Source organism: Zootoca vivipara, chromosome 16 (assembly GCF_963506605.1).
Source record: "Zootoca vivipara chromosome 16, rZooViv1.1, whole genome shotgun sequence".
NCBI classification, from domain to species: domain Eukaryota; kingdom Metazoa; phylum Chordata; class Lepidosauria; order Squamata; family Lacertidae; genus Zootoca; species Zootoca vivipara.
The window spans coordinates 22,000,493-22,025,974 of NC_083291.1; the positions used below are offsets into that span (position 1 = coordinate 22,000,493).

Here is a 25,482-nt window from a genome sequence, read left to right on the forward strand (position 1 = left end):
CCCTCCAGATGTTTTGGACTACAATTCCCATCATCCCTGACCACTGGTCCTGTTAGCTAGGGATCATGGGAGTTGTAGGCCAAAACATCTGGAGGGCCACAGTTTGGGGATGCCTGCTCTAGAGACAAGTGTAAAACTTACAGAATTCATGTATTCTGTATGAACAGGTGCCTTTCTAATCTCACATCAGTAGTTAATAAAACAATTCCATCTCTCTACTTGCTCAAGTCTGCTCCTTCATCCTTCCCTCCTCCTTACTAGGTCTGTCAGTTTATTCATAAGGCCAATGTGATACATTTTGTTAACGTTCTTTTGTTGTTATGGTATTCTGTTGTTAATCTTCCTGCTTTGTTTAGCTGCCTTGGGGCATCTGCAAGAAGGTGGGATGTAAATTTCAAATTAATTTAGATGAAGTTGCTTGAGATTCAAAGGTGAGTCCTGCATCCGAGAAGGCTGAGGGCCGCTCTTCTAAATGGCTGTGGTGCCTTCCAAGTCTTGTCCCTCACTTTTGTTTTGATTTTTTTGTCTCTCTCCAGATGCGCTGGCTCCCTCCCTCAGAGGCTACTTCTCAGGGCTGGAAGTCCCGTCAGTTCTGCTGAATACTGTGTAAGTGGATGAGAAAGACCCTGTGAAAATGCTCCAGATTAACACAAGGGGGAGCACGAGTGCCCTGTTGTTTTTGTTTTCTTCACTTCCTCCGTCTCCTATGGATTGGTGGGAGGGTTGTGGCTACTTTCATTCTCTGCTTGCCATGCAGTCTTGGGTCTGAAACTGGTCCTTCTGTACTGGTTGCAGACAGTCTCTCTCCATGCCGCCACCCCCCTAACTCCCTGCAATCTCCTGAGAAAAATATTCAACCTTTTTAGAACGAAAGGGAGCTGGTTCATGCTGTTCACCAAACTCTTTTTATCATTTTCTGTACCCCTTTCTCCCACAAACACATTTAAAAGAGTATAGGATGTCAGCCAGCCCAAGGCCTGGTTGAAGAGGAACATTTTTGCCTGGCTCCTAAAGGTGTATAATGAAGGTACCAGCTGAACCTCCCTGAGGAGAGCATTCCACAAACAGGGAGCCACTGCAGAGAAGGCCCCTTCTTGTGTTGCCACCCTCCAGACCACTTGCGGAGGAGGCGCACAAAGAAGGGCCTCAGAAGATGTTATCAGGGGCTGGGTAGGTTCACATGGAGAGAGGCGGTCCTTGGCGTATTGTGGTCCTGAGCCATTTAAGGTGTTCTACGTCAAATCCAGCACTTTGAATCAATGTTCCCCTTGCCTTGAGTGGCAGCGATTAGTGTCTGCATAGTCACACATCACCCACCTACCATTTCTTTCAGGGGCATAAATAATACCTTAAGTGTAGATGAAGAAGAGTTTGGATTTGATACCCCGTTTTATCACTACCCTAAGGAGTCTCAAAGGTTACAGGTGTCTCAAAGGGACGCAGGTGGCGCTGTGGTCTAAATCAGGCACCCCCAAACTTCGGCCCTCCAGATGTTTTGGACTACAGTTCCCATCTTCCCCGACCACTGGTACTGTTAGCTAGGGGTCATGGGAGTTGTAGTTCCAAAAAATCTGGAGGGCCGCAGTTTGGGGATGCCTGGTCTAAGCCCTCTTGGGCTTGCTGATCAGAAGGTCGGCGGTTCGAATCCCCACGACGGGGTGAGCTCCCGTTGCTCAGTCCCAGCTCCTGCCCACCTAGCAGTTCGAAAGCACGTCAAAGTGCAAGTAGATAAATAGGTACCGCTCCGGCGAGAAGGTAAATGCTGTTTCCGTGCGTTGCTCTGGTTTGCCAGAAGCGGCTTAATCATGCTGGCCACATGACCTGGAAGCTGTCTGTGGACAAACGCCAGCTCCCTCGGCCTATAGAACAAGATGAGCACCGCAACCCCAGAGTTGTCCGCGGCTGAACCTAATGGTCAGGGGTACCTTAACCTTACCTTTAAGGAGTTTCAAAGCGGCTAACATTCTCCTTTCCCTTCCTCCCCCACAACAAACAATGTGAGGTGAGTGAGGCTGAGAGACTTCAAAGAAGTGTGACTAGCCCAAGGTCACCCAGCATGTGGAGGAGCAGAGACATGAACCCGGTTCACCAGATTATGAGACTACCACTCTTAACCACTATACCACACTGACTGCATTTATTTGTTACTTTCCTCCTGTGATATGTGGGAGGGATCCTCAAGAGTCTGGGACTGACCCCAGAGTCTGATTGGATAGCTGAGTGAGTGGTAAAAATACACTGCATGGGGTTTGTGTCCAAAACACAAAAAACTCCTTTGACCCTCTGAAGATAAAAGCAACCAACATGCAGTCTCTCTGTCTCCTCCTGCTTTTCTGTAAAGCAGCAGAGAGCAATAGACCAATAATCTTCCCTCCCTGTTTTTCATCCCATTTCAGCCAAAGAAAACAAATCTGCTGTTCTTAAAAATTAATGAAAACTTCACTGGCTGCACATCAAAGTTGGAGAGCTGTAAATCAGTGGGGTTATTAAAGGACATGAGTTTTGAGGGTGAAAGATGCGTGGGGAGCTGCACACTGCAAATAAGTTGGAATGACTTAAAAACTATACCAACAAGGACAGAAAGTAGTGAAGTTGAACTGATGGGAGAGAACTTCAGAATTCGTTCCCTTACAGAATGCTGGTCCCAGAATCACAGGAAGCACTTCATACCCCAAAGTTCTGGTTGCTCTAGAACAGTGTTCTTCAAACCTTCTATTGGCAGAGAACACTTTCCACATCAGCTGGGTCTCGCTGTGTGTTGCAGAGGACTCTGGGGCATGTCCTAAGTACACCGTCCATTCATCCAGAGTTCTACCTATTGGGCTTCATTTTCACACTGTGTCAGCAGAATATACATGAGATCTCTCCCAACACACTCGTTATCTTTTCATTCAGTGGAATATGAGCAGCGAAGGGCAAGCAGTGTTCAGTGAAACTTGTTGTCTTATATTCTGATTTATTAGCTCAATAAATACATACCTAACTGCCACCCCAGAAACTTTTGAAATTGTTCAGCATCACAGGACAATAGGTGCCTGCTTTAACATAAAGGTAAAGGGACCCCAGGCCATTAGGTCCAGTCGTGACCGACTCTGGGGTTGCGTGCTCATCTCGCATTATTGGCCGAGGGAGCCGGCGTATAGCTTCCAGGTCATGTGGCCAGCATGACAAAGCCGCTTCTGGCAAACCAGAGCAGCACATGGAAACGCTGTTTACCTTCCCGCTGTAGCGGTTCCTATTTATCTACTTGCATTTTGACGTGCTTTCGAACTGCTAGGTGGGCAGGAGCTGGGACCAAGCAACGGGAGCTCACCCCGTCACAGGCATTCGAACCGCCGACCTTCTGATCAGGAAGCCCTAAGCTCAGTGGTGTAACCACAGCGCCACCTGGGTCCCTAACATAGGTCTTTGGGTCTTTAACATAGATACCACCTATTATCTTGTGATGCTGAACAATTTCAGAATTTCGTCTCTCATGTGCACTCGCAAATCTATTTAATCTTCTGAAATCCGAAAACCCAAACCTCATTGTGTGTGGTTAGCAGTACAATGTGCTGTTGTTTTCCTTTAAGAATAAACTCGGCAAATGGCCTTTCCCTAATATAGTGATTTTATCTTCCAAAGCCCAAATTTATCTAGGATTATTGGATTGTGGTGGTTGTTTTCCCCCCCTAGAGAGAAGGAGCCAATGAGTTGTTTTCATACCAGCGTATCAGAGTGAGCAAGAGATGCATGCAAAAATGAGGCTTGAGTCCTTGTGGATTGTTCTCCCCCTTCCAGATGCACTGACAGCCATATTTGGGAACAGTTCCCTCAGCGGCAAGCTGGCTGCTGCAATAGGAAAGCCTCAGTGAAGAAAGAAAGAAAGAAACAGTCCACCTCCGATTATTTTGCATGTTACGTGAACAATAAGAGAAAACAAAAATTTTAAGAAGTGCTGAGACTGATGTAACACGTCAAGCACCTGCCTCTCTAAGCATTATTAACACGTTGCAACATGTATACATGATGCACTGGCCATAGGAATTTGCTCACTGGCATGTAGCATTAGTACACTAGAGACGCAGGTGTCCTCAGCAGCTAGGAGTGTCTTTTACTAGCTTCACCTGGTAAGACAGATACAGCCATTCCTGGAGAAGGACAGCTGGACCACAGTTGTCTGTTATTGGAAACCTCAAAGTTGGATTACTGCAGTGCTCTCGGGGGGCGGGGGGCTACCCAGGCTGCTTATGGGAGCAAACCTACTGCCAGCATTTCACACCCTGTTTGCAGAATTGGCAATGGCTGCCAATCCTGCTACTGAACCAAGTTCAAGATCGAGACCACCTTTTCTCTTACATACCAAGTAGGTCACTGTGTTCCGCGGGGGAGTTTTTCCTCAAAGTCCCCCAAATATCAGAAACTTTCTGCACAGTAACTGAAAGGAAGGCTTTCAGTGGGGCTGCCCTTGTTTTGTGACAGGAGCACACTTAACCCGTACTTTATAGAAACAGTAGAAGACTTGGTTTTGTTTTGGCAAGCTTATCCATTTGGATGAAAAGGTCTCTGCTTTAGATTTAAAAACCATGCAAAATGGACATCTGCCTTTAGCTGTTTTTGTACTGTTGTTAAAACGATTTTTAGTCTTGTTTTACGGCATGTTTGTAAATTGCCTTTAGACAGATGCAAAAGGTGACTGGCAAATAAATAAATCACCATAACCTCACCCAAAAGGCATTCAGGGGAAAGAGTAGCCATTGAGCGGCCTATCCCTTGGTTAATTTATTGGCTATACTAGCCAAATATAATGACCGGCCCTTGATGTGCAGAGGTAGACTTCCAAAATTCAGATGCTGAGGGAAGAAAGGAGGAATAGCCATGGTGTGCTGCTTATGACCTTCTCAGAAGTATTGAGCTGCCCTTTTTATTTAAAAGAATGTTATGGGTGTTGGAGCTGGGATGCTGGTCAGATTGGGTGAAGGGGGGCTTCTCACGGCCTTTGAAAAACAGGTCAAGTTTGACTTCAGCAAAAAGAAAACGTCGTTAATAAAGCTACTGTGCAACTGGGAACACCGGATGGAGGAAGGATTTGATGGGGGTCCAGCTTATGGCTTAGGCTACATAGGAGCATTCTAGCCCTGTCCCTAAGCTGGACTGCTGTTATTGTGTCATTTGCAAAAGTGGGGCTTTTCAGGCTAGAAAAAAATTTGAACACTTCTGAGTGTTCTATGACACTCTTGTCATAGGGAGAAAAACAAGGGAGGAAAGAGAAGCAAAGGGACAAATGTGGTATTGTTAGCGTATAGTCAGCCTTGTTTCAAAGTCATCAAGAGTAAAAGCTCAGTAGGTTTTCACCCTGAAATTATAATTCCTCGTGCACATAGCAGGGCGGATCCAGGGCAAACCGTTGCTTATATTATTGGTGTCTAATTAGTTCGGCTACAGCTGTTGTGGTCTAGGAGATTTGTATGTTGAGGTTGTGCTGGGATTTCCCTAGATGGAGGCAATCTTCAGATTTCACTGTTAAACACAGAAGTTAAGGTGCCCAATTTCCGTCAGTTGTCCAGTCAGTGTACTCACTGGGAAAGAAGGCCCTATGTATTGTATATAATTATATCTAAGAGCCTATGTAGTGCTATTTTTCTAGAAAACGAGGTGCTGGAACTCACCATAAACACCTTCCTCATTCTCTTAGAATGGCAATGGTGCCCACCTGAGGGGTGCCAGAACTGATTTCTGGTGAGTTCCCCCTGAAAAAAAAAGCCCTGGCTATGTATTGTATATTTTTCTTTATTGCAAATCACTTGGAGAGCTTTGGGTAACAAGCAGCTATTAAGTTTAATAAATAAATAAACAATCCTATAATGTACCAACTTTTTTCAATAAGGAGATATTCATATTAAGAATCTTTGTATCCATTATGGGGAATAATACCAACTGTCCCACAGATGAATACAATGCTAAAGATTTAAGATGAATGATTGTGGCAGTATTTCTGCTAATGTAACTCTTTGCAATTTGAAGACATGATTTCATATCTCCTTTTAACATTTTTAGAGATTGTCCTTGTTATATTACCCATTTCATTCTAAAGAAGTACAGTGCATGTACCTTTTTGTTGTGCAGGTACCAGGTGTGTGATGGCGGCTACAATCTGTCTTGTGGGTATTAATGTGTTCTTCCTAAGTCGCTACTGGTATCTTACCTCCATCTTCAAATTTGCAGTGTGGTGGGTAAGTGAAGACCTGGCTGTGAAAATATGCTTTGATTAGAGCAGGCATCCCCAAACTGCGGCCCTCCGGATGTTTTGGCCTACAACTCCCACGATCCCTAGCTAACAGGACCAGTGGTTGGGGAAGATGGGAATTGTAGTCCAAAACATCTGGAGGGCCGCAGTTTGGGGATGCCTGGATTAGACCAGGAATAGGCAACCTTGGCTCTCCAGATATTTTGGAACTACAACTCCCATGAATCCTGACCACTGGCCCTGTTAACTAGGGATCATGGGAGTTGTAGTTCCAAAACATCTGGAGAGCCAAGGTTGCCTATGCCTGCCTTAGACCCTCCATTTCATCTTGGATCATCTTGACTTTGAGCCAAGAGACTCTGCTGAATAAATGCTGTCTATATGCATCTTCCCTGGCCTATAATCAAACTGGCAATGCTAGCTGAAAATAACCTTGCACTAAAAAACCACCAGTTGGCTGCTGCTGGGTGATCAATATATAGCAGGGGTCGGCAACCTAAGGCCCATGGGCCACAAGCGACCCATAGGGGTCGTTTAAGCAGCCAATGGACCCCCGCCACCTGCTTGGTCAGCTCCCATGTGCCACGCTAAACTGCCACGGAGCAGCCAATGGGAAGCTGCGCACGCCTCTTCCGCGCCGGAAGGAACGCCGGAAATAGCGTTTGCGTGCACACTCCAGCCCACCACAGTGTCTGCGGGACCGTGAACTGGCCCAAGCCACAAAAACTTTGCCAACCCCTGATATATAGCATGGCTTCAGAAGGCAAGCCTTGTGTTCATACAAGAGCTCTGTTTTGTGTTTGGCTGCACTGAAGCTTTCTTTGAGATAGCAGCTTGCTAATTCAATTGGCTTGAGCTCAGCAGTAACACTTGGTGTTGCTTTTCCTTTTGGAATCGGTCAGAAGCATGCCTCTCTCACTGCCAAGGAGTGAGAAATGCATTCGCAGGAAGAGGCACCCCAAAAGCCCATGTATACAGTGGTTTTTTTCTGGCAGTGAAATCAGTGTGCCAATCCAAACAGAGGGTCTTACAACACAATAAAGTTTTAAGAATTCCTGTACATAATATAATCTACCCTCTCACCTTTTTTCTATTCTGTTGTGCCCTGTGACAATATTCTTTGTGTGCTAAAGGTTCTGCTCTGCTCTTAGAGAAGGTCTTGAGCAGAATTGTCAATTTCTCCACTAGCAGATTCCAAAGGGGAGGGGTATCCTACTTGTCAGCCCTGCATCTGTTTCAGCAAGGTGTTTCCTGTGTTTTTATTGAGGGGCCCTGTGCCTTGTGCCTGAAATCCCCTGCCCTAGAGGTCTAAGTGTCCATATGTATAGTGAGGGAGGAAAGTATTTGATCCCTTGCTAAATTTGCCTGTTTGCCCTGATGAAGAAATGACCAGTCCATAATTTTAATGGTAGGTTTATTGTAGCTGTGAGAGACAGAATAATAACAGGGCAAATTTAGCAGGGGATCAAATACTTCCCCGCCCCCTCACTGTACGTGAGCACCCAGAGACTATTCCACTTTCTCTTCGTTCCAAGATTGTGATTGCCTTTTTCTAATTGATGCATCTCGCCTTTCTTACAGGCTTGAAAAAAACCTCACACAAGGTTGGATTCCTTCAAGACTTTGCCACAGCCTCTATCACACATCTGCTCTTTTAGAAGTAAAGTAAAAATACTGAGTAATAATAATGTTTTCCTCTTCTATGCTGTATAAAATTGTAAGGAAGAGTGCGAATTCTAAAAAGCATGGGTGAACATCTGGTTTGAAAAAGTTATTTTCAAACAACGCAACAAAGAGAACCAAGTATTTTTATACTAAACATTTTAAGCAGAAAGATCTTACGCTGGGTTGGATCACTGATTACGTTCTTGACTTTTTGAATGCGTGTAATTGAAATTTCTCTTTCCCTGTCCTTTTAAGCTGCATGTTCAAGGCATGTTTTTAAATCTTGTTCAAATTTTTAAAAAGTGTATTGTTAAATTGTATAGACTCTTTGGCTATCCTGATGGGGAGCTTGAGAGGATGTGTGTTGAACATATGAAGTATTCCTGTGGTACGTGCTTCTCCCAGTTGTGCCAAATTATATCAAGCAAGACAATCAGATATGCAAATGTGTTTGTAACTTTGAGATATATTACCGTGTGCTGAACAGTATACTGGCAGTTCTGACAGCTGGTTTATGCTGTATTTTATCTGTGGTCACATATTTTGATATAAAACTATAAGGGGGAGATGTGCTTTTTCTATGGCTTTCTACTGTGCACTAAGACCATTTTCATAATTATAACAGCTAGAAAAAGTGCAGTCATCATAATAAAATGACTGCAGCTACCTCTGCATACTGTATTCATTCAGACACTTAGTTCCCAACATGCAGTTGTGTAACCAGTAGGATTCCTTGGTAAAAGAGAGAGAGAAGGAAAAGCATCTAGTTTGGCTATGGGAACCAGTCTTGAATTCTTCTGTAAAGTAGGTTCATAGCATCCCTAGTCTACTTGTTTTAAAAGAAATGAGAGTACATTTGCATGCCTTTGCTCCATGTACAGGAAGGATTGGTTCTGCTAAGGTGGTGGTGGTTGTTAGCAGGTAATGCTGCTGTATGTGAAGCTGACCGAAACATTGAGCAATAAAGCTTAAGTTCATTTCATGCCACTATCTCATATGCATGCAGAAAACAAAAGGCCTTCTTTCACTGGATCCAGATCTAAGGCTCTTCTTCCGGTTGACCACGCCATCTTGCTCAGACGGGGGTCCGCACAGCGGAGCGGACCTCGGCGCTTCAGAGGTGGAGGGAATCGTTCCAGCGAAACGAAACCTCCTTAAAAGCCCCAAATCGTGCTTTTTGGGGACAGATTTTGCCTGGCGGCGCCAAAAGCGGGCTCTCTCCTCCCCGGATCGGCTTTGTTTAAGCCCCCGAGAGCGAGGAGGTGAACCGCGGCGGACAGGCTGACATTGCTGCTCTGAGAGTGCGAAGCTGCGAGTCTGGGAAGTGGAGGTGGCCAATTCTTCAAAGAACATTCAGCAAATGAATAGACTGTGAGTAATTTGGATTCTTTGGAATGTAAATTAAGGCAACAATTTGGACCTGGGAGAGAGGGGAAAAGAGGAAGCCACCCCCCCCCACGGTAACATAAGTGACAGTAAACAGAAACCCGAAGCCGTAAACAGAAGATTTTAACTTAAAAGGATTCCTCAAAGGCATCAAAGAGAATCTCCCCTAAATGCAGGGTAAAAGGGGAGAGAGACTGTTGTGATTGCCCTGCAGAATGAAGTTAAGACTAAGAAAGACCTTTCTTTTTCTCGGGAGCCGGCAGCCCAGAAAACCCAGTGAGCTGACCAGGATTTATAGTTAAATTTTATTTCTATCTTTATCTCTGGACTTTTTGGGAATTTTTTTTTGGTTTATATGCTTTTGAAATGTGAGTTCGAATTTTATTTTTAAGAATGCAGCCAGCTTGTTAAAATGGAGTCGAGAAAATAGACTGCGATCATATTCCACCCCATGTGACAAGTTTTGACCTTGACAGGACTGAACTATGTCAACAAAAAGGTACCCGCCTGAGTTTCAGCGGACTGTTTTGACCTTAATGTGGGAAACAAGAATAGAACTATGTCAAGAGGAGACACAACGGCTAGTGTTACAGCAACAATTCCAGATTGTGATGACAGAATATGATTTCCTAGAAGATGAAGCTTTTGAAACTGAAGAAGATGAATGTGAGAATGACAATGATGACGACTGTGATGATTTAACACAAAATGAAGCCCATCACGAAAAAAATGATGATTTTACTCTACAAAAAGTTGGATGGAGTGCCTCCCCTTCGAGGGGGGCACGACTGGATTTACTGGAACTCCAGAATGACCACAGGGAAGAAGGAAAAATTAAGCAGAGAAGAGAAGAAGCTCAGGGGTCTGATATGGAGGCCTGGATGGCAAAAGACTGCAAACAGGGGGTGGGGTGAAGGGAAAGTGAAGTGGTGATTGTAAGGATGGGTTAATAGGACTATAACTGGACTGCTGACTATGGAACTTGCTGGATTGGAGGGGTGGAGCAGGTACTCGGGGGGAGTAAGGTTAGTTTGGGAATAGTTATAGGTTTAAAAAGTGAATTGATTCTGGAAAAAGGTGAAAATATGGAGGCCTATAGAGGGGTAAAAATTAGGCACGGGAAGAAAAAATGGGAGTTTGATTTCTCAGTGATTGGACAATAGGCGAAAATGATAATAGTTTAAAAGTGGTATAAGATATAAAGGTGTATGTTATAAAATATGAACTATGAAACTGTTGAAGATGATAAATAAGGGAGGAAAACCGGGGAAGGGTGGGAGGGTGGGGAAGCCCACAAAATATGGTTTAACAATTATGAATTTAACAATTATGATGAATTTTTTTTTTTGTCTTTTTTCCTTTTTGTCTTTTTTTTTCCTCTTCTCTTTTTTCTCTTTTTCTCTTTTTGTATTTTCTTTTTTTTTTTGGTATGACAATAGATGGTTGGATGGATGAACTCCTGCGTACTGCCCTGGTTCACTGGAGCTCCCTGGTGGCAGGGGGGGGCTTGGGGGGCAGGGGAGGGGGAGGAGGACAGAAACCCAATCATAAAATGGACCACTTCTGACTGATCACCTGCGTGGGATACTTCTGTGGCAGGGGAGGACCCATGGAGGGGGGTGGGAAGAAGGTGGAAAAGGTGTTTATGTATGTACCATCTTTTGTAATTTGTAAAAACCAATAAAAATTATGTTTAAAAAAAAAAAAAAAAAATAAGTTCATTTCATGCCACTATCTCATATGCATGCAGAAAACAAAAGGCCTTCTTTCACTGGATCCAGATCTAAGGCTCTTCTTCTGTACAAATTTTCTAGGAAGTGCCAAACTTGGATACAACAGTTGACCTTCCATTGTCGCCACTAACGTTCTCCATGTGTGTGCAAGTTTGCCAGTCTCTGTGAAACTCACATAAAGAGAACCGACTCAGCACCATTGTTCTATTAGTTTGATGTCTGCCCTCTGTCTATACACAGACATTTCTGGGATATAGGAATGCAGCAGGCCCCTGTGTATACCTCCTTTTGTATAAAGTGTTGCTCCACCAGTGCCAAGATAAATGCCAGGATCCCTTAAGGTATTGGGAGAGAGTACCAGCTTGATTTTGCATATGATCTTCTCTCTTACTGAACAACTACAGTGGTACCTCTGGATACATACCTGATCCGTTCTGGGGTGCCGTTCTCACCCTGAAAAGTATGTATCCGGAGTGGCGCTTCTGCGCATGCGTGCGCGGCGGAACCCAGAAGTAAACACTTCCAGGTCCGCTGCGTACTTGAGCTGAAAATACGCAACCTGAAGCGGACGCAACCAGAGGTATGACTGTGCTTGGATTGCTTGTGCAGTTGACTGGGGCCTGGACACAATGGAGTCAATTAGTCATCTGCCTTCTCAAGCCTGATTCATGCCACCATTTTCAGGTGTGAAATGTGGGTTGAGTGAATGCAGCTTGTATGCTGTGCTCTGACCTGCTAATGAAGTTGGTTACATGATTTAGGCACCATTGGACAACCTGCCTGTAAATCAGTCAATCATGATATCTGTCTATAGTGATGTAACAAAGACAGTTGCTTCACAAAAGGCAGAGAAGTAAAGAAATTTAAAAATTAGAATTGACCTTGTCAAAAGATGATTATGTGAACCAGTCCCTCTGAGTACCAATGTGGAGAGAAGGCTCCTGGGTCATTTATTGGTGTAGAAGACAAAACTTCCAACAGATGAGCTTCCCTCTTTCCTGAATGATATGCTCCATGTGCCAGATTCTTGCTTCCTATCCTCCTTTGCATCTAGTCGTGATACAGCTATAGGATCACTTCCATAACAATAATGGTAGTTCTGACTAAACAAGGAAACTGTTTTAATATGGTTAAATCTTTCCAAATGGGCTTCCCCAAGTATTGTTAATTCTCCTGAGAACAAATGACTTCATTGTCTTAAATAGAGTGCAGTATTTTGCAGAGAATACAAGTGACAAATATCAAGCAGTCAGGCTTTAAAATTGCAGGGAAAAGTGGGTAGGTAAAAACCTATTCTTAAAACTAAATGGAAGACTTGAGAACAGAATTAAAATGTGACAGCAGGTGGCTGAAGAACAGAATTGTGTTGGACTTTGTCAGCAAAAATTTGATTTTTCCTTATCTCCTCCTATTGGCAATAGCAGAAACAGAAGATGCTTCCATTTTATGGTTTTGTTTTTTTAAAAAAATGTTGTTAAAGGTACTTTTCTATTGTAATTTTCTAAAAATAAAGAAACAATGATTATAACTTATGCCTAAACAACAGTGGCCTCTGTTACAGTGTCTGCTTATCTGATTACCTCTGTTTGAGGAAATACAAGTTGTCTATGATAATAGCTTTCTAGGTGTGTTGATCCTGCTAGTGATCTCTGTGTGAGGTCAGGGTGTGTAACCTCTCATAGTATCAAGGAAACAGGATTTAAAACACTAACAAAAATCCGCATCTCTGCCTGGATCATGCAGGCATCTGTAATACATTGCCATCCCTTTGCTTGGTAGTTCCCACATGCTGCAGTGTTGAGTAAACTATTTTAAAAACTAATTATTTAAGCAGACACCAGGTAAGAATAAACCTAATTCTCAGGTCTGCGGTGATTAGTCTGTGAATAATAATAATAATAATAATAATAATAATAATAATAATAATCTTATTATTTATACTTCACCCATCTGGCTGGGTTGCCCAGCTTCCAGGCCACATGCGGTAAATACATAATAAAAACTTCCTGACACAGGGCTGCCTTCAGATGTCTTCTAAAAGTTGTCTTCAGCCCTCTGCCTGAAATAATCTCTTGCCCAGCTTCAAAGTTACCTGCTTGAGGAATATATCTGAATTTGAAGCAAGCTTAGAATCCTGGATAATTAACAATTCTTGTCTCACCTCAGGTTCTTCTTGGTAACTGCTTATGTTAAACATGGTCCATCTTGGGCATGCAAAGGTAGCTGGAAATCCAGTTAGCATGAGCACAGATTGGGGAATGGGCCAAGATATTGAGAACAGGGTAACTACTTTTCAGACTCCTGCCATGAAAAAACAGTATGTTGTTTATTCATTCAGATAGGTCTGATTAAGTCACTAAGGCTCGTATTGTTAAGATCTTTATAAAGGAGCTCTTTAAATCAATGGAACTGAAGAGAAAGCTATAGGTCAGGGGTCCCCAAACTACGGCCCCCGGGCCGGATGCGGCCCAATCGGCCTCCCAATCCGGCCCACGACGACCCCCGCCGCCCGCTCTTACGGCGTGCGGCGCAGCGACGATCTTAAAAATTGGCAAAAAATCGCCGAAAATCCTTTGTGCGCATGCGTATGGGCCTCTCCCGACCCGGAAGAGGTCATTTCCGATGCACTTCCGGGTCGGGGGAGGCCCATACGCATGCGCACAAGCGATTTTCGGCGATTTCCCCCCGCCCGTGTGCGCACGCGCACGCGCTCCCCCGCCCTCCGGCCCGCCGCGCGGTAAGTCTGGGGACCCCTGCTATAGGTTATTGGTTGGTCTTACCACTATCCCAAACTCTATCCAGATTTATATACGTTGATGGCCGGTTTTTTTGTTGCGTAAGAAATAATCATCTGCTTCAATATCTCTTGGCAACAGTGCGCTACAAAAACTAGGGCTATACAACCTGCTTTGAGTGCTCAGCAAACAACCCAAGCAAATATTCGGCTGTTTTATCTCCCCATCCCCATATGCTCCCTGGTCACCCATGTTGTAAACTAAGGCTGCAATCCTGTATTTACTTACCTAGGAGTACCTATGTCTACTCAGAGGTATTTGGGTGATCCTTTTAAGGCTTGCTGGTCATGGCAAGGGCTATTTGGTGAAGCCAAGTAAAGGCAAATAGATCTCAGGCCCACTGAAAATTCCAACTAAGAATGAAGGACCCAAGATCATGAGAACAGCATCCTTAGAATGCCACAATGTTAAAACATCTGCCCATCCACAAATGGATAAAACATTATTTCCAGAAAAAATGTCAGGACTGCATTGCATGTTAATAAATTGGTGAAATGTTCACCGCAAACAAGGGGGAAGTGAGCATGGCTCATAGTACAGGGGGGAAATGAATAACTTAAATGGAAAATCCTACTGATAACTGGTGCTCATGGAAACAAATGGGTGCAGAATAGGCATCTAATAGATATGTGAAGCCACACAAAACCTGCTAAATAAGCAGGAATTGTCACAGGGCAATGAGCTGCAATGCACATGTGCAATGCTTGAGTCTCCATTATTGCTCACCTCTACAATTTCCTTTGACCCCCTTTCATTCATGGTGGGCACCAGCATGATCTTATCAACTCAACATTCTCGACAGCTTTCTGCCTAGGTATCATTGTCAAACTATACTGCAGAATCATCAATAGGAATCAGTGCCTGAATCTCTCATGAACTTGTCTGATTTTACATCTCTCAACCGTGAGACTTAACGGCGGCCACATTTAGTTTGGTGGGTCACAAATACAGGAAGCCAGCCTAATGGAACTTGGAACAAGTCAATAGCAGTGCAGTGCTGGCATAGCTGAAGTCAACCACTTCATCTCCCACCTCCCAACACACCTATTTCACTCCCTTGATGTGTTACAGATGATACATATGCTCCCCTCCTAAAGCAGTTTAAGAGGCTGGAAGCTAGCTGAGGAATGAGCATTCCTTACACATATGTTACTTCCTTCTCAGGTGTGAATTTTCTCTTCCCATCTTAATAATAGTTACTGTTAATGAAACTTCCAATTTATAGCTTCTGAAACCAAGAGGTAACCTGTTGTACCAGGCACTGCTAATAGTAGAAAGAAGAATTCTAACTTGACTGGAGGCATCTGTTGGTGAAAAACACCTATTTTTAATCAAGCCAAGGATATGCCTGCTGCTAGTCTCTAGGCAACAGCAGCACACCAAGGAATCCGATCCAGCATATTAGCAGCTACCTCCGTGTGAGCCATTCAACTGTAAGTAATTGGATGTCACTGCCATCACTATCTCCATGGTTATCCCTAACCTCGAATCCCTTTCCATCAGCAAGCAACAAGAGCTTGCCACTCCCCTGTGTCATACCACCATCTGCCTGCACTTATAGAAAGTGACAGGGAAAGCCAAATGGGCATTCTTTACACAATTTGTCTAAGCTCACTTGCCTTTTTCTCCTCCGTTCTCTAAAAGCCTGGAAGGATTGTGATGAATTATAGATCAAATGCATTACAAACTACTTCATGTCAGTTCTCTCAGGCAACCATGCAAAATCCTGCTGCTACTTCCTTTTTATTCTGCTTTCCCTTCCCCCCCTCCCTTGCCTATAGTTATAAATATCAGGGGAGGAAATAAAATTACCCTTCTGTTACACCAATTTGTACAGCAGCATCAAACAGATCTGTATTTGTATTGCCGACCCAATAAACTTCCAAAATTACACTCTCAATTTGTGATGCCCAAGCTTTTAAGGGTGGCTAGGGACAGACAGCAAGTTGAATCTATGATTTAACAGCTTTGTTGGTTGTAGACCTCTAGGCCCAGTTTTTAACATTCAAAGCTAAATGGGTTGGGTCCTTTGTACCTCAAAGAATACATGCCCGATACAAGCCTCTCCTTTACTGCAAGTTCATTTGAAGAGGCATTACTGCACATGTCAATTCCTTATCTAAGGTCAGAATTGGCAGTGGCACTACCCTCAATCTCAACTGCAAACACCATTGCAAGAACGGACAGGCTTTGCCTCACTGTCTTACAGGTTTTCTAGATTGAGAAACACACTCTTTATTCATTTTAATTATTAAACTTAGGGCGGAGGATTAAGCAAAATACTCCTACCTTCATATATTTCTGTTTCCCACACAGCCGACAGGCAGAACAGGCAAGATGTTCCTGATCACTCCATAACTGCTGTAGGTCAGATTATTAGGTGGAGAAGAGACCAAGCTCTTCTGAGAAAGTCACACACAATATCCTAAATCTTAAAATACTACGGTGAAATAATTCAGTTTTAAACTGCAAATAATACAGAGTGAAGGAACAGACTTTCGTTAAATTAGTATCTTGGTTCTCAAAATAGGAGAATGCCTGCTTTCTGAAGAGTGTATAAAATTGCTAGAGAAGGCAAGAACACCTGATTCCCAACCTTCCGTACAGAAAGTTTTTATTTGAGTCCTGAGGTGGGTCAATGAATTTTTTAGAAAAAGAAAATGCCACCTTGTCCCATTATTTTCGCGGTGCAGTTAAGATGGAAGGAGGAGGCTGGAGCTTGAGCCATGAAGCTCTCCAGGTGATTTTGGTCCAGTCACTGTCTCTTAGCCTAGCCTACCTTGCAGGGTTGTGATGAGGATAAAATGAGGATAAGGAGAACCATAATTCATCACCCTGAGCTCCCTGGAGGAAATGTAAGATATAAATGTAGGAAACAAATTTAAATATGCAAAAACCTATTATTAGCATGGATATACCAGGAAAAGCTCTAGACAAAATGATTTTGGGGATTGGTTTTGCCTGGCATATGAGGTGCAGCTTTCAAACACAGGCTGAACTGTATAAATGACTCAATCCAGTAAACTGCTTAGCCTCCATAATCGGAGTGGAGCTGTTGGCACAGGTGACCAATTGAAACTGTGTACTAAAAATGAATGGAGGTTTCCAGGGTCTTTGTGAAATATATAAGGAGAATGACCCATGAAAGAAATATATTGTGAACATGGAGGACCATTTTGAATTGTATCCTAACACTTCCACCCCCACTCATTGTTATTTCCACAATATAGAAAACATCAGGCAAGGAAATATACCCTAAAAGAAATGCCTTGTCTTTCTAGTATTTTATTATAAACATGTTTCCTTGAGAGATAAAACAAACACTCCATTTTATCTCTTAAGTCAACCCCGATGAATAAAAGAAAATACCCACAGAACCCCCCAAAAATATTCAAAGACTTAAATGGTGAATACGAACCTTGGCATTACATGCTGAATATATTTAACTCCAATACCAGAGTTCTACAGACAGTGAACAGCTCTGATCCAAGTTCATATTAGCCAATAAGATAAATATAGATGAACAGTTCATCCTTTATCTCAAGAGCTGGTTCTTCTCGGCTGCTGCAGGACTGGGAGGGGGTAGAACCACTTAACATTATACACAGGACACTCGTCCCTCAGAGCTACTGAGCATCTGCATCAAAGCTCACAACAGTTCCTTCCAGAAGGTCCTCTACTTGCCCGGAACCACATCAGAGTAATCCTTCAAAACTCCAGCCAAATGGTCATTGTGAGTCTTGAACCTCCGTTTCTTCTGAGAAGCAGGTTTCTTTCTCCTTTGAATTGGAGCCTAAAAGGAAAAAATAAGGAATAATCATAATCCTGTTCATTCTTTAAAAATAAAACATTTTCTGCAAACTGTCTTGTAGGATCAGACCAAACGCCCATCTACCCCACCATCCTCTCTTGCCAGCAGTGGCCAGATGGTGACCTCTAAGTAGCTCACAAACAGGGCATGACAGTAATACATATCTCTGATGGCTGCCCTGGCTTCCGATAACCAGAAATGCAATATCACTGAACATGACATTTTCTTTCATGGCTAACAGAAGTTGAAATATCAATTCTACATGAATTTGATTGCCTGAGAAACACACCAACACTAAATCATGACTTAGTGCAGGAGTGGGGAACTTCTGGACTGCAGACCAATCATGGCCCTCCAGGCTAGCCCCCACTTGGCTGAGGAGGCCATTTTGGGGGAGTCACACCCACACCACCCCTGATGCCATACATCAGCTGGTGGGCGGGTGGGACCATGCCTTCAAATTCCCCACACTTCTTCAGACCTCCATGATTTGAAGGAAAAGTGTGAAGGGGAGGGATGCATGAAGGTGTGCTGATGGGTGGTACAAGTGTGTGCCTTGCTCACAGTTTTTGAACACACTCCATTATTTCTCCTTTAAATCTCCATGTATGTACAGTACATAGTAACATAGTCATAATCAATGATTTTGAACAAAATGAGGACTCTCTGTACATGGATGAAAGAAATGCTACATTTTTGACCCTCGTATAGTGAAATAAGGAACAGCCTTGAAAGGTTCCCAGCACTAATCTTATAATCAAGTCTAAACCTAATGTCATGGCACCATGCAAAAAGAATGAATTTTACTGAGTCCATAAAGGGATCAAATTGCTGTAACCATTTGTCAAATCTCAGGCAAGCATTCCTAATGGTAGGAGGGCAGAGAGACCTGGGGAGAAGAGGAGGAAGACAACTACCTCATTTATTTGTTGGAAGACAAATACTGATAGTTGCCCTGTAACCTGATTATTTTAAGGGTAACGACAAACCATTAATTCTGTCCAGATTAAGTTCTCCTTAACTGACTCAACACTAGAACAAAACATGGAACACTGGCAATTTTCTTACTATTTTCTTTGGTCCAGCCTCCTGCATGGAAGAAATTCCCTGGCGTTTCAGATACTCTTCTATCTTCTCTTCATCCATGGAATCCACAGGAACACTCCTCCAGAGTTTCTGAAATTCTAAAATGCCAAAATAAGAATACTTAATTACACATGGCACTGGATAAACAAACAGGAAATGTTTCTCATTGCATTCACAATGCAAAACTTGCAGAGTTTTAAGCAGATTGTCAATGACATGGCAGACAAACCATAAGGTTTCAGATTACAGTAGTGAATTGAAAGGTCAATGATGAACACTCCTGGAAGCTGGTTAGAGGGTCACTTCAGCACAACTGCTTTCAGAAAAGTCTCCCAACCTTTTCAGGATTTATTTTTCCTTATAAGAAATGCATATGCACTTATGCTTAGTGAGTATCAGTTCAGTACATTCTAATGATTGGTAGCATATGTTTTATTTTAATGTACGTGGCCTTAAAACTAGACAGCTGCTGCACCAGCATCTCCTCCCACTGACTTCTCAGTAACTTCAAGTGAAAAATAAGTGATGTGAAGTCACTGCATTTGTTGTCTCCACATCTCCCACAATGAGGTGGAGTGGAGGCAGAGCGCACTGTTCTCATGTGTTTTCCTTCCGTAGGTACAGCTGGGGAGAGATGGATTGGCAGCAGACACACGTTTCCTATAACAACTATGGTAGTTTGAGCCTAAAGGAAATGATTAACAAACCAAAAGATACATCATGCTTTTATCCAAGTCTCATTAGTGTTGTTGTTTTTTTAACACACTTTTAAAACTAAAAAGCTATCTTGGCCTATGGGTCACAGAAAATGAAGAAGAGGCCCAAAGCTTCAAAGAGCAGCAATGGTCTGATAACCTGCATGCAACCTGCCTCCATATATCGTTTTAAGTGCTTTTCTGGAATGCCTTTATCAAGGCAGTGACTGGTACAATTCCACTTCCCTTCATTCCATGGTAATTAACTTCAATAGTGCCTGTCAATAGACCCAGTGCACAACCCATAAATAAAACCCTAAAACACAAGTCAGAAACCATTTCAGGTATTCCCACATATACCAAGCATTCACATTTTTGATATGATGCTAACCAAGGAAATCCTTTGGACTTTTCCTCCTTTGGATTTAACATGAAAGTAATGGAACTGGTTGGAGATTAACAAACTGAGGCTCAATTGAGAAAAGGCAGCAGTACTCAGCAGTGTAGCGGGGGTGGGGACAGAGGGTCTTCCGGGGCAATTACCCTGGGCGCATTGGGGGGGTGCTGCTGACACCGCCCTCCCCGATAAACCCTGTGCTGGTGTCACTCTGGTGGCTGATGTCACTTCAGTGGTGAGGGCTGGCCAGGCGCAGCAGGCTCCTTTGCCTTCTGTGCCTGGCCCCCTGGTGAGGGCACATGTATCTGACCCGGATGCACTGGGAGCATGCTCAACCACTGAGCAGTACTACTGCTTAAGGTTTCTGTTGATCTTGGTTCAGCTGCACAACCTGTATTTGATGGGGCTACACTCCCCCTTAATGATCAAGTTAGTAGCTAAGGGGAGAAGCCACAAGCTCAGCAAATCTGCCTGGTAAATCAGCCAATCAGCATGTGAATGTTTATGTAACTGAAGTGAACACGAGACATGTGAACGGAGTATGCAAGTAGTTTACAGAGTGTATTGAACTGAATAAGGTAAAGGTAGAAGATAAAGTATTTGAAATGAATACATTTTCATGTTTTTGCAGTTCTTCACTTGTTTTATATTATTTATATTTATATCAGCAATCCTGGGCTGAGAGGAGTGTGGTAGGTTTTGCACACCCAAACAGTTGCAGAGATTTTGTAAACATGAAGATGGGCAGTATGTGGGATGAGACGACCTTATGAATAAACAAAAACAAAATGAAAATGAAATTCAACAGTGCACTGTATAACGTCTCACAGCTGCTAAGACAATAAATGCAATTCTTGTGTTTATAGGACATGAATATAGGAAGTGAAATACTGGTATTTTTGGCATTGAAAAAGAAACAGGGAACAAGCCTGCCAGAAGACAGAACTCTTACAACTCAGAAATTCAGCATTGTTGAAAACACTTGAATAACTTTGCCTAAAAAGAAGAAGCACTTCCATAAAACATATGAACTTGATCTGGGAGAGAACAGATCACAGATCATAACATGGAATAATGAATTTAAAACCTTTGGGACACTTCTGCAAAAATCTGACCTTCCCCCTGCAGCCGCCTGGCAAATCTGAGAATTCAAGTAAAATCTGGCCCAGATGCACAGAGTGCAACCATATCTTCTGCAAACACCATACCTTCACATTTGAGAAAACTCAATTAAGTGCCTATACACATTAATATATAACGCATTAAGCCTCAAACTAAACCCAATTAGACACAAGCGGAACAAAGAAATAGAAGCCCACCTAACACCTGCACAGTGGGAAAAAGTCCTATGTACAACAGCATTAAACTAGTCACCCATGACATTGGACTGAGATTAATCCAACACACAAAAAACACTCCTCCAGGCCTACTGGACACTGGCATGCCTTAAACGCATGGGCATTACACCCATGGATGACTGCTGGAGAAGTAAGCAGCCCACCTAACCCACCAACTATGGAGCTACCCAATAATCAAACCCTTCTAGGAATGAAATAAATTTGGTTCTGGAGAAATTCCTGATAATAGGAGGTATCAACAACCTAATCAGCTACATACCTAGAGATTATTGAAAATACAGTACAGAAAAGATGGTTCCACCAAGTCACACAGGCAGCAAAAGGCATAACCCTCCAACACTGGAAAGGCTGGATCGCACCAAACATGGAAAACTGAATATAAGACATCCTCTCCTACAGCTAGCTGCCCATGAGAAAATGCTGCTCTATAAATTACATAAAAAGTCTAGTTTCCAAGAGAATTGGGAGCACAGCTTTGGAACCTTTCACAGAAAAATACTCACAACCTGAAGAAGTGGGAGCACAGCATAGGGATGGAAACTTCTCTAACTGAACAACTGTTAATCTGGGACCCCAAACATCACTGACATTTATTGGCCCATATCCTTATCTGAACATGTAAACCTGAACAATGTGTGTAACACACCAAACAACTGAACATCAGAAATGGAAATGTTGTAACTGAAAAAGTACAAGAGCAGAGGGAGGAACAGAGGAGAACTGGGGGTATAGGGGGCAGGGATATGGGACTGTTCTGCTTTATTGTAGTAACATGAAAACCCTAATAATAACAGAAATAATAAAAAAAGGAATTCTGAGAAAGCCCTGCATTCCCTAAAAAAGACAGGAAGATGCATGCAGATCTAGAGAATGGTCCCAGCTGTTCAGAAAATGCTTATTAGCCCCGATTTTCTGATTCCCAGAACCGTATGCCCTCCTATCTACAAGGGGAGAATAGCTCACTACAAACAGTTATCATTCACAAGTGGCATTATATCAAGGAAGCTCTAATATTTAAGAATTGGGAAAGCCAACTAGATTTATATTTTGTAATGGTCTAAAACAGTGGTTCCCAATTGTGGTCCATGAATCCCAAGGGATCTGCGTAACCCACCCAGGGGGTTCGCAACATCATTCACATAACAAAAACTAATATACAAATATAAATATTTTCGAAAGTAGGGGGTTCATGGCTTGGCTTTTGAAAAACGGGGTCCACAGTACTGAGCTAATTGGGAACCACTGGTCTAAAATAAAGCCTGTAATAAGTTATCCTATAATAGCCATTGCTGACTATTCATATCTGAAAGAAGTAAATATCTTTTTAGCAGAGTTTAAGCTTTAAAAAAATCAGATAAATGATAAAATCACAGGTCACAAAAACACACTATTAATGTACCATGACAGATTCCAAAATAAAATTTATACACAATTATTCCCAAAATAATTCCATAGGGATGCAGGTGGTGCTGTGGTCTAAGCCAATCAGAACATCGGCCGTTCAAATCCCCGCAACAGGGTGAGCCCCCACGTTGTATGGTCCCAACTCCTGCCCACTCAGCAGTTCGAAAGCACGTCAAAGTGCAAGTAGATAAATAGGTAGCGCTCCGGCGGGAAGGTAAACAGCATTTTCGTGCGCTGCTCTGGTTCGCTAGAAGTGGCTTAGTCATGCTGGCCACATGACCTGGAAGCTGTCTGTGGACAAACGCCGGCTCCCTCGGCTTATAGAGCGAGATAAGTGCCGCAACCCCAGAGTCGTCCATGACTGGATCTAACGGTCAGGGGTACCTTTACCTAGTTCCGTAACAGAGCAACCAAACTACAAATGTGAGATTATGCTGCCATCTACAGATCAAATTATGAATTATGAAGACTCTAACCTTTCACAAACATTTTACACAGCTATACATTCATCCTACCATGTGATATTAAATTTAAACATTAAGCTAATAATTACAATTTTGTTATCTGAAAAAAAACATAAAGCCTTCAAAATCAACCATGTTTCAAATTACTGACACCCCATATTGCAAAGGAATTGGGATTAAATAGACTGAACATCAGGTAGAAGTGCAACACCGACTATATTTAGAAAATTCATAAATAAAAAATGATAATGGTGATGACAGCACAGCACATAATGGACAAAAATGACATCATCATCAAACAGTACATAAAATAGTACATTACTACATATGCCGTATGGCTTCTATGCTTTCTCTAAAGCATTCAGAAAACAGAGCAATCCCACTTTATTCATAGCCTGGGCTTATTTAAAATTATTTTCTCTCATATTCTTCTAAAATAAAATTTTGAAGGAGACAAAGAGGCTTTATGAAAAGCCTACCAATAACTCCTATATTTAGGGAACACCCTTATCATCTGCATATTCCCAGCAGTTATCTGAAAACCTGCCCCTCTCCCAGCAGGTCCAATTTGGCCTGCAAGGCCATTTCCCCCAAACCACACACACACCAGGTGGCGACACTGGTGATGTCAGCTGATGGACAGGACGACAGGGTTTAATTCTACACTGGCTGCGCAATCCTGTTCCCATATTCCTCCCTTAAGATTGTCTTAACAAAAAATCCCAACCACTTTTAGCTTTCCTCATAGAAGGTGCTCGAATCTCTTGATTATGGTTGTTTGTTTCTGGGATATAGAGTTTTTAAGTAATGGCTCATACTTGCCTCCTCTCAATTCATGATTTCCTATGAATAAACTACATGTACCAGCTGAATCTCTGCCTGCATGTTAGCCTTTCATAAGAGGACAGGGGGACTATGTGGCTGTATGCAAGGGAGCCTAAAAGGCCATAGAGCAGTGTTTCCAAACCTTGGCTCTCCAGCTGTTTTTGGACTACAACTCTGATCATCCCTAACTAGCAGGATCAGTGATCATGGATGATGGGAATTGTAGTCCAGAAACAGCTGGAGACCCAAGGTTGGGAAACCCTGCCCTAGACCATGATACCTGCTTTCAAGTGTCTCCAACATCCAGTGCACTGCTAAGATAAGTGTGCTCAGTATTTTAGGCTCTGGAATTTAAATATTAGATGCATTAGCATTCAGGTTCAAGTTGTACAACATCAGATAAAGTGAGACACGCGAGTGACATTTTAACATTTGACACCATGAGTGTGGCATGGTGAACTCCAGCTCTCATCGGCCCCAGACAACATGGCCACTTGTCCGTGATAATGAAAGTTGTAGTCTAGCAACATCTGCCTGACCAAATGTCTCACAGCCCAGTAATAAACTATTCTAAACCCATATCTAGAATATGCTTTCCCTAGACATAAATATATTTACAGCTGTAATTAGAAAACCAACCTTCATCCACTGTAAACTGACAGCTCTTATCATTGTAGAAAAGAATTTTCTTCTTATCAGGACGTGTAACAAAGATGATCTGGTCCCCTAAAGCCTCAAATATAAACACAGAAACATAAGTGTACTTAAGCACTGATAATTCCAGTACTTTTGAGATCCTCAACAACTGAATCTGTTAGAGATATGGGTGGATGCTCAACATTGGAACTCATTTAGAATAAATATGAGACAGATCCTTGCATTAATTTTGCCTATGACATAAACAACTACCCAAATTTGCAAGCATTTTGTGAAAGGGCAAAACATCTTGTAACTCACATAACAACAATTTTTTGAAAGATACAAATTATTTATCCACACAATGTTCACTTTTATAAACAAGGGAAAGGTGAATAATCCTGAATTCTAATGTGTCTGATTTGTTGACTTATGGTTGTAGAAGCAAGAGGAAGAACACTCTAAGTCTAGTCACTAATTCAATGAATTATGAGGGGGAGTTAGCCCATCTCTATCATATATATTAATACACACAGCCTACATATTTTCTGGAAAGCTGCTGGAAGCCAGCTTTTCACTCTGAATGTCACTGTTCAGAGGTAAAAATCTAGCACCAATGATCACATGAGCACACATAACAACTGCAGGCAGCTCTCAAAACACCTGTCATTGGGTAAGAGCTGTTTGAAGGTATGCTCCCTCCACCCAGAGGGTGGAAACACAAGAATGGGCCTTTTCTGCAGTGGCTCCCCGTTTGTGGGATGCTCTCCCCAAGAAGGCTCACTTGGCACCTTTATTGCATATCTTCAGGAGCCAGGTGAAAATATTTCTCAATGAACAGGCCTCTGGTGGATCTATGACCTTTTAAATGTGTTGGGGGAGACAGTTATTGGTTTGTTTGTTTTTAATGTATTTTGTGTTCTCATGTTGTATTTTTATGCTGCGAACCGCCCTGTGATCTTCGGAGAAAGGGTGGTATACAAATTTAATAATAATAATTA

General features: G+C 42.6%; 2 protein-coding genes and 1 long non-coding RNA gene across 4 annotated transcripts in view; 2 read left to right on the forward strand and 1 right to left on the reverse strand.

Moving 5' to 3' along the window:
• RBPMS (RNA binding protein, mRNA processing factor) overlaps nucleotides 1–10,545 on the forward strand; it is a 93,904-nt gene extending 83,359 nt beyond the window's left edge. For both annotated transcript variants that reach the window (XM_060269199.1, XM_060269198.1), the window contains 3 exons: nucleotides 537–606; nucleotides 6,106–6,212; nucleotides 7,808–10,545. In XM_060269199.1, coding sequence (XP_060125182.1) covers nucleotides 537–606; nucleotides 6,106–6,151 — 116 coding nt within the window. In that variant the 3' untranslated portion in view covers nucleotides 6,152–6,212; nucleotides 7,808–10,545. The remainder of the gene's footprint in view (nucleotides 1–536; nucleotides 607–6,105; nucleotides 6,213–7,807) is intronic.
• A 33-nt stretch (nucleotides 10,546–10,578) lies between these two features.
• Nucleotides 10,579–16,466, forward strand: LOC132591279 (uncharacterized). The gene is made up of 2 exons (XR_009556891.1): nucleotides 10,579–13,437; nucleotides 13,773–16,466. It is a non-coding gene; the product is annotated as an uncharacterized LOC132591279 (long non-coding RNA).
• A 606-nt stretch (nucleotides 16,467–17,072) lies between these two features.
• Nucleotides 17,073–25,482, reverse strand: part of GTF2E2 (general transcription factor IIE subunit 2) — a 28,998-nt gene continuing 20,588 nt past the window's right edge. Inside the window, exons 6-8 of the mRNA XM_035140922.2 lie at nucleotides 24,485–24,578; nucleotides 18,685–18,800; nucleotides 17,073–17,598 (exon numbers count right to left, since the gene is read on the reverse strand). Coding sequence (XP_034996813.1) covers nucleotides 17,482–17,598; nucleotides 18,685–18,800; nucleotides 24,485–24,578 — 327 coding nt within the window. The 3' untranslated portion in view covers nucleotides 17,073–17,481. The remainder of the gene's footprint in view (nucleotides 17,599–18,684; nucleotides 18,801–24,484; nucleotides 24,579–25,482) is intronic.